This window comes from Cryptomeria japonica, chromosome 1 (assembly GCF_030272615.1).
Source record: "Cryptomeria japonica chromosome 1, Sugi_1.0, whole genome shotgun sequence".
Taxonomy (NCBI): domain Eukaryota; kingdom Viridiplantae; phylum Streptophyta; class Pinopsida; order Cupressales; family Cupressaceae; genus Cryptomeria; species Cryptomeria japonica.
In genome coordinates, this window is record NC_081405.1 from 380,948,252 (window position 1) to 380,958,197 (window position 9,946).

The window sequence follows — 9,946 nt, forward strand, 5'->3', positions numbered from 1 at the left end:
ATTGCATGGCTTTCTCTATGGTCAAATATTTTCTTTATGAGAGAATTAGTTACTCCTTTAGCGATGCAATTTTTTTTTTTTCATTTGTTCCTAGCATTTCAGTCATCCTTGTGGTGGTTGGTTGTTACTCTTCAAAATTGCTCACTCGAACATCTACTTAATTGACAAAAAAATGTTGAAGAGTTCCTTGGTAGAGAACAATGTTAATTATTATTTTAATTTTGTCCATTATAGGGTCTGTTGGAGCCCCTTAGCCAGTTACAAAGGAGTTTCTTGAGTCATAATGAAGAGGAAACGCCATCTGTTTCTTTATATCCGTGCAGCCCAAGCAATCTTTTGAGAATGCTCACATGAAGAAGTCATAAGCATTTTTGTGTGAGGAGATTGAGAGTGCAATTGCATGAACAAATCAAGAAAGGCGGCATCTGCAACTTGTTCCATGATGCAGCAGTATCGGCATGTAAAGGCAGAGAAGAAAGATGCAACGTTTCCCCCATCTGCTTCTCCTGTTGAAAAATCAGAATACTGTGGTGTTAAGGCAGGGCCTCTCTCACCCAAATCGGGTGCTCTTACGCCTCTAACCATATCTTCTCTCAATCCAAAAGCTGAGGCTCTTGCAGAAGCGCACAGAGGAAGGGTTGAGGCTGAGGCTACTGCTTATCTAGACTCCCAAAGCAGAAAGCTGGAAGCTAAAGCCCACAAACTTCAGGTACACTCACTTGTTGAATATCTAGAAAGAGGGGAATTCTTTCTCATCTTTCACAAATATGGAGTGTTTTGTTAAACATTTTAATTGGTTGGGTTTGCAGGCAAAGGCAGAGAGGCAGAGAATGCATGAAGAAGGTAAGGCCCTTGAAGCAAGAAAGAGAGAAGACGTTAAGGCGGAGCAACTACTTCAGATTGCAGAGGTACCATCATCTGATCACTTTGTGCCTTGTGGGCTTCCAGCTATCATATTTTCTAATGTCATTTCATCTTTTGATTCAGGTGAAGGCTGACAAGATCTTATCGAAGGCTCGTGAAGATGCACAAAGAATAAAAGCCCACGCTAGTGAGCACACTGAAAAGTCAATTGCAGACGCATACACCAGAGCTGAAAGGGTTGGTGGCTGCTACATTCATTGTTTTTCTTACTCTCTTGCACATTTGTTAACTTAATGCTTGCATTGTTTGCAGTGGAAAGCAGAGATAGAGGAAACGAAGAGAAAAGAAGTGGCAGAGTTAACAGAACGGGTGCATATGATGATAGCTGTTGGAGAGCTTGCATCTGCTCAAAACAACAACAAAGGAGTAGTTACCAAAATGAAACAGAGCTGGGCATGCCATCCATAAGAAACTATATATCATTCTTTCAAAATTTCATTTATTATTCTAGGTGAAGGTTGTGTGGAAGCCGATATAATCCTGTCCACTCTCCATAAACTTATAAGTTTAATATGGTAAATAAGGAGTCTGATGTCAAAGGAAAAAGGGGCTCCCCTTCCTTTTCAGACCCAAATAGAAGAGAGATGCACTCTTCTCTACATGTATATGTTTTATGAGATTGAATAAAATTACATGGATGTTATCAAACTGTAAATAGTGGTGTCTCAAGCTTCTGCTGATAAGATTCTACGCATGAAAACAGTCTGGTAATATGTTTTTTTCTTCTTCTTTATTAGTCACTGTCATAGGCAGGGATGCTAAAGTCTGAAGAGATTTTTTTTTTTTTTTTTTAAAGATTTGTAAATTTGTAAATTTTAATTACTGTGTTATAATTTTTTTCTTCTTTGATTATTTCATTTATTTAATGAAAAGATAAATTTACAATATCATAAATTATAATTTGTTTTTTGTTTTTGACAAAAATAGTTTTCTTTCAGTTTAAATAATTATCTTTTTCTTTAAAAGAAAATTGACAATTCTTTTACTTTTAATTATTTTATAAATACATCAATTCACACTGTCTAATATTTTATATAAATTTTTACACCCAACTTGTCTCATGCCCACCTTACATGTGGGTCCTTTCCTTTTGCTAACATCCATTCACATTCAAACAGCATCAACTACTGACTTTCAAATTAAAGTTTTTCAATTATATAACAATCAATGGCTCCAATTGCCTAGATATTCACTCCAAGTCATCTACACTTGTAGTTAGGCTCATGCATTAGAACATTATAGAATCATATCACATCTCTTACATATTGACCCAATTGCTAGTACTATTTTTATGAGTCCGTAAGAAATGTAAGAAAGCATCTTAGACTGTGTAAGAAGTGGGTAGCCTTTTTTTGGACCTAAGGAGTTATTATTTTGTCTTCCAGTGGGCTATTTTTGTCCCTTTGTGAGGTTGAACAACCACATTCATATAAAAAGTCTTGAAGCATCTAGAAAGATGCATATAACTCTTTGACCGATGTCATACTTGGTATCTTTTGTATGTAGACCACTTGATCATGGTTTTAGTCCATGCTATCATAAACCATTTGTGGTTTCTTGTATTACATAAAAACAAACTAATGAGGGTAAAAAGAACTCAAAAGAGATTAAAAAGAGAGAAAAAATCAAAATGATCTCAAAAACCTCAACCAATTATAAGCTATGCATGATAAATGTGCACATCGGGCTCATAAGTTTGTTTTGCACCAAAAACTAAAAAAAGGAGGGTGTAATTCAGACTTATGTGTTAGGACCCGGAGGCAACTGAGAGGGGGGGTGAATCAGTTGTCTATTAATTTCAACCCAAATATAACTTAACCAAACTTAGTGCATAATACCGGTAAACCAAACTTAATGCTGGTAGACAGTTTAGCAATTAATAATAGTACCAGTAAAGTTTAATGCATGAAACAAAAAGACAAATAACATACACAACACATAACACAATTATTTGTACGTGGAAACCCTGTAAGGGGAAAAACCATGGTGCGAAACCTTACCCACAATCAAATGATACTACTGCAGATAGTATGTGTGTACAAATGGGGTCTGCACATGCAGAAAGACCAACTGCCTAAAGCTCACTGCTCAATCACAAAATGGGAGTCACCTACAATTGGATGGTTAAATCCAATGATAATGTACTGCTCAAAATAACATTTTCATATGCTGGATTCAGTACCGGTTAAGCTCTGATTGTCTTCCTCATACCTTCCTTGAATCTTCAAATGATGTCTGTATGTATAGCTCTGCTTATATTTGCATATACCTTATTACAATCCTTTTTCCACTCCTCTACATAATCTCACAAATGAGATCTTACATATATACCAAAACCTAAGACCAAATGTGTAGGTCGGCTTACTAAGATATTGCAATTAAATTAATTACAAATGAATCAATATGCGATGCATCATGTCGGCTCAATGCATTTACAACAATAACAAATCATCTCCATATCGTGATGTGCTGATCTGGAATAGATAATGCTTGCCGATCCATAACCTAGACCTATTTGCCGGTAACAACAAATATGCAAACTCGATTGTACCAATAATCAAATCATCAAAACCAAGTGTCCAAACAATGTCTTCGACATAACCAAGTAATCTCCAAATGATAACAGATCATCCTCAGTGCCGATGAATCAATATAACCTACCGGTGAACCAAATATCGGTGACTATGCATAAGTCACTGAACATGCCGGTGAACGTAACCAAAGATCTCCACAAGGATAAGTGTTGACATCAATGACAAAACCAATGCAACACATCCATAATACCAACAATCTTCCCCTTTGGCGTTGATGGCAACACAAGATGGAAAAACCATTTAAGTGCCAAAACAGAAATGCCAAAAACCAAAAACCAACAATCTCCCAAAGAGATCATCAAAATACAGATACAGAGAGTAACAATCTCTCCCCAAAAGATAATGTGTTTTTCCATAGATATCTCTCCCCCTTTGACATCAAATGCCAAAGCAATACAAAACCAAATACAATCAGTTCATAGAACTTATTACAAATACCAATTGCTATAACCAAATTTATTCGATCTACTCCCCCTGAGAAGTAGCTCTCATTCATCAAAGCCAGAAAAAAGATTTCTCTGTTAATTCTGCTGATCTGATGCCATGCTCAACTATCTAAGTTTCTACCAGTGAGGGTATAACTCCAAGTTGCTCTCTTAGATATTCAAAAGTTTCCTTAGGCAAAGGCTTAGTAAAGATATCTGCAATCTGCTCTTTAGTATTCACATAAACCAATTTCACTTCTTTTGCTTCAACATTCTCTTTCAGAAAATTGAATTTGATAGAAACCTGTTTAGTTTTAGAGTGAAATACCGGATTCTTAGATATATCAATTGCTGTCATATTATCATAGTAAATGATTATAGGTTCTTTGCATTTTACCTTTATATCCTTCAACATTTGCTTAATCCATAATATCTATGTACAATTAGTTGCTGCTGCAACATATTCTGATTTTGCTGTTGATAGTGATGTACAACTCTGTTTCTTGCTCAACCATGAAATTAGTTTACTGCCAAGAAAAAATTCTCCGCTGGTGGTGCTTTTTCTGTCATTTACTTCTCCTGCCCAATTTGCATCTGTGTATGCACATAAATCAAAATTTTCATCTTTAGGATACCATAAACCAAGATTTGTTGTGTCTTGTAGGTACCGGAAAATCTTTTTCACTGCTGATTCATGATTTTCCTTAGGATTACTCTAAAATCTTGAAACAATACATACTGCATTCATATTATCAAGTCTTGTTTGTGTCAAATACAGTAAACCTCCTATCATAGACTTGTATCTTGTCAGATTAACAGGTGTTGATTCATCCTTCAATGATAGTTTATCAGTTGTAGTCATAGGTGTGCTTATCGGTTTAGAGTTTTCCATGCCAAATTTCTTTAGTAACTCCTTCAAGTACTTTGATTGATTTATGATTATGCCTTTATCAGTTTGTGAAATCTGCAATCCTAAAAAGAATTTTATCTCCCCAATCATAGACATTTCAAATTCTTCCTACATCTTATTAGAAAAGTCTTTACACAATCCATCTTCTCCTCCAAAAATGATATCATGAACAAAAAATTCAATAACCATGATGTCATCATTAGTTACTTTGTAGTATAAGTTGTTGTCAGCATTACCTTTAGTGCAACCAAACTTCAAAAGATATTTGTCCAATCTAGCATACCAAGCTCTAGGAGCTTGCTTCAATCCATATAAAGCTTTCCTTAACCTGCAAACCATATCTTTGTCATCTGTCAAAGAAAATCCATCAGGTTGTTCAATGTAAACTTCCTCTTCAAGATCACCATTCAAAAATGCACATTTAACATCCATTTGATATACTTTATAGCTCTTATGTGCTGCAAAAGCTAAAAATAATTTGACTGCTTCAATTCTAGCTATCGGTGCAAAGGTTTCATTGTAATCAATTCCTTCTTTCTGCGAATATCCCTTACACACTAATCTTGCTTTGTTTCTGATTACCTTACCATCTACGTTAAGTTTATTTCTAGATACCCATTTAGTTTCAATTACATTTTTGTTTTTAGGCCGGGGAACCAATGTCCATGCGTTATTCTTTTCAATTTATTCCAATTCATCTTCCATAGCCTTAATCCAATGTTTATCTTCACATGTCTCATTAATAGTTGTTGGTTCAATTTGAGAAATTAGACATACCTCTTCATTTGCTAGTCTTCCTCTAGTCATAACACCTTGATACTTATTCCCAATTATCTGACTTTCATAGTGATTCAATCTTACATACCTCGGTGTATACACTTGTTGTTGTTCTTCAGTAACTGTGGAATTCTCAGATGATGCCAGTGTGACTGGATCAATATTCTGTACTGGTGTACTCATTGTAGGTTCGTTTGTGATTATCTCAACTGTCGGTTCAGAGTCCATAGACCTTCTAAATTGTTCATCAATCTTCACATTTGCACTTTCAATGATTTTCTGCAATCTCTTGTTAAAACATCTATATGCCTTGCTCTTAGATGAATAACCAAGAAATATTCCTTCATCACTTCTAGGATCAAATTTGCCAATATAATCATCTCTCCTAATATAACATTTGCTTCTCCTAATAAGGCCCTTTCTGCTATCCCCTCTGTTGGGGAAATTAAAAAAGTTGTCTTGTCCTTTCAAGGGGATAAGGCTCCGGGACTTGATGACTTCCCTATGTTTTTCTTCCAGGAATTTTGGCATATTGTGGGAAAAGACACGGTCAATGCGGTAAAAGAATTTTTTGGTTCAAGAAGAATCCGTAAGGAAATCAACTCCACTTTTATTGCCTTAATTCCTAAGGTGGCTGGGGCAGATTCAATGGGAAAATTTAGGCCAATAAGTCTATGTAACTCCTTCTATAATATCATATCTAAAGTTTTAACTTCTAGAATTTTGGTTGTCCTCCCCTTCATCATCTCCGAGGAGCAAAAAGGTTTTGTTCCTGGCAGGCAGATTTTGGACTCTATCATTCTGGTGCATGAGAATATTCACTTCCTCAATGCTACCAATAAAGAAGGATTTTTGATAAAGTTGGATCTGGAGAAAGCTTATGATAGAGTGGATTGGCAAGTTCTTTTCAGAATCATGGAGACTTTTGGATTTGATGAGAAGATAATCAAAATTATCAGAGAGTTGATCTCCACTCTTATGTTTTCAATTCTCATTAATGGATCTCCTACTAAATTCTTTAAATCGTCGAGGGGGCTTAGACAAGGAGATCCCATATCTCCTATTCTTTTCACCATCTTGGCGGAGAGCATGAGTAGACTGATCCAAAAAATGAAAGTGAATAAAATTATCAAAGGTCTTCAACCTTCCTTTGCTAATGTTTTTTGTTCTCACCAACAGTTTGTTGATGATTCTTTCTTAATGAGATATTCTTTTGTTGGGGAGGTTGTTGCCTTTAAAGGTGCTCTTAATTCTTATTCTTTGGCTACTGGCCAGCAAGTCAATTGGGACAAATCGACTATATACTTCATGAACACTCCTATCATAAGACAATAGAGAATTGCTAAAATTATTCGTTGCAAGGTGGAAATGCTCCCCTCCACTTATCTGGGTCTCCCCTTGGGATTAGCTCCCCCAGACTCCTTCTGAAATATGTTAATTAACAAACTCAACAAAAAACTTGCTGGCTGGAAAGGATCCATTTTATCTCAGGCTGGAAAGTTGCAGCTTCTTCAAGCTACTCTCCAAAATCTCCCTGTATATGTTCTCAGTCTATTTGGTATCCTGACTAAATTTGTTGAAGCATTAGAAGAATCCAGAAGAGATTTCTCTGGTCAGGGGTTGAAGGAAAAAAGAGACTATCCTTGGTTGATTGGGACAAAGTGTGTAAACCAAAGAGAAAAGGAGGGCTTGGTATTAAAGCTCTAAATTTTTTTAATAAAGCTCTCCTTGCTAAACAAATATGGAGAGCTTATGACATTAAGAAAGATTGGAACCGGATCTGGTTTGACAAATATATTTAGAATCAGCCTCTCCAGGATCTCCTCAACTCTGAAGACATCCCTGTTGGGTCCTTCATTTGGAATAGTATTATCAAATCCATAAAAGTTGCCAAAGCTGGAGTTGGATGGGTCCTCGGAAAAGGTGACAAAATAAGGTTCTGGGAGGATCCTTGGATGAACAATGAACCTCTCTTTGATCAAGGTAGCAATCAATTTATTGAGGAATGTAAAAGGAGGTTTGGGTCTATGGTGTGTGACTACTGGAAGGAGAACAAATGGGTTAGGCTTGATGTTATATATGCTGGATTTTCCTTGCTCCAGCAGGAGTTGTTATCCTTTTCTATTAACAAAGATTATGATGATGTTTTCCTCTGGAAGAGTAATTCAAGAGGTGACTTTATGGTTGCTTCTACCTACAAAAACACTTTCACTTAGATCAGTAAACCTATATGGGGCAAAGTTTGGAACAAAATTCTTATCCCTAAAGTCAATATGTTCCTTTGGCTTGCTACTCACAATAGGATCCTTACTATTGACAACTTGGTCCGTAGAGGTTTTATGTTCCCTAACAGGTGTGAGCTATGCCAGAAAGATGAAGAATTAATTGATCATATGTTCTTCCATTGTTCCTTCACTTGAGAAATTTGGAGTAAGTTTTGGGTGAATTGGAAAGTTGATTGGGTCATGCACAAGAGTCTCAAGGAAATTATTTGGCAATAGACCTTCCCCACCAAATTTCCTCTTATCAAGAACCTTTGGTCCCTGATCCTCCCCATGACTTGCTGGGGAATCTAGAAAGAGAGAAATAACAAAATATTTAGGGAAGCTAAGTGCATCTCTCAGGTGGTCTTTGAAAAAGTTTGCAGGGCTATAAAATAAAACATAAATATTCCTCACAGGAACAATAAACAATGGTTTTTTACTGATATGAATGAAATTGAAAAAGGCATCCTTACTGAATGGAACTTAATCCACAAAGTTTGCAAATCTAACAATAAGATTAGGAGAGATAATATTGTTTGGCGATTTCCTGATCATGAATGGATAAAGGTGAATTTTGATGGGGCGGCTAAAGGCAACCCTGGGAAGTCTGGTGGTGGAGGAGTCATCAGAAATGCTCAAGGTGCCTGTATTGCTGCTATTGCTTTTCCTTTTGGGGTCCAAAATAATCATGTGGCTGAAGCTCAGGCTATGCTAAAAACCCTCCAGCTTGCTCAGGGATTCAAATTTAAAAAAATTTGGCTGGAAGGGACTCCCTCAACATCATCCAGGCTCTTAAAGGTACTAGTTCTGTATCTTGGAATATTACTAATTTAGTTGAAAGTGCTCAAAAGTTATTAAATGACTATGTTAGTATTCTCATAACTCACACTCTAAGGGAAGGCAATAAGGTTGCGGACCTCTTAGCTAATGAAGGGATCAATTTAGAGGTGGAGGTTAAATATATCAGAGAGACCCATTGTAAAAGGAATGTTAGAGAGCAATTATTATTTGATCGCATCAATGGGTCAATTTAAAATCATGATTATCTTTTGGGGTCCGGAAATCAAAGATAGAGTTTGGAGGCAAATGAATTGTCAGTTAATGAGTGCTTTTAGGCATAGGTTTTATGATCATATGTGTGATGGGGATTATAATAATAAGTGTCGGTTTTGTGGGGCCATTGTTATTATCTTTAAAACCAAGGATGGGACTCTGTTATGTTATTCCAGAATTTTGCTCAAGAACTTGTGGTTAAATCTGTAGATTGTGAGATACACCTTTGGGTACTTCGACTTGCTATTCAATATGGGAGGTAACTTAAACAAGAATGAGCCCTCTGGTTGTGAAAACTGGAAGAGTGAGCAGAAAGTGTGGAGGAGGCTTCATAGATATGGATTCACTGACTATATGGAAAAGTTGCATGGAAGCAAAAATTCGGTGTCTCATGGCTTTGCTAGGGGCTGGAACAACAACAGAGTCACCTTGTTTGGGGAGACCTGGAATATTAATGAGGATCTGGTTGCGGAGGTCACAGGTCTTCAGAAGGAGGGCACTAAATTCTATAGAGACTGGAAGTATGCTGCTGAAGCAATTAAAAACTTCCCGAAATCTGAGGATGAGAAGGTTTGGCTTGCCAAGAAACAACATCTCCTACTACCTCCCCCAGCAGGTAAAGTCTTTTTGGCAGAAAGTGTTAAGGGTTTTGATGGAATTCCTTACTGTTGATGGTAGATTTAATAAAATCTACAACTATCATTTTGCAATTCTTAATCATTTCCGCCATGGGGTTAAGATTTCCTTGCCCTTTTACTTAGCTTCTTCTCTGAATGAGAGTTTGGCTGACCATGCCAAAAAGCCCAATTCTTACCCCATAGCCCATCAGGGGCTTATTTTGCTCATTTACGAATATCTGAAGGAAAAAGCTAGGGCTAGCAAGGATGATTACCTGGTAACTAATGCCCATGTTTCTGAGAGCTGTAATGATTCTGAGTCTGATGATGACCAGTCTAATGCCCCTACCCATAAAAAACAAAGAGCTGATATTGATAATGT

The 9,946-nt window shown here is 36.6% G+C and overlaps 1 protein-coding gene across 1 annotated transcript; it reads left to right on the forward strand.

Moving 5' to 3' along the window:
* The first annotated feature begins 387 nt into the window (after positions 1-387).
* LOC131070862 (uncharacterized) lies at positions 388-1,554 on the forward strand. Its single transcript, XM_058006526.2, has 4 exons — positions 388-709; positions 810-908; positions 988-1,101; positions 1,177-1,554. The coding sequence occupies exons 1-4, from the start codon at positions 401-403 to the stop codon at positions 1,330-1,332; spliced, it is 678 nt and encodes a 225-aa protein (XP_057862509.2). The 5' UTR covers positions 388-400; the 3' UTR covers positions 1,333-1,554.
* The last annotated feature ends 8,392 nt before the right edge of the window (positions 1,555-9,946 follow it).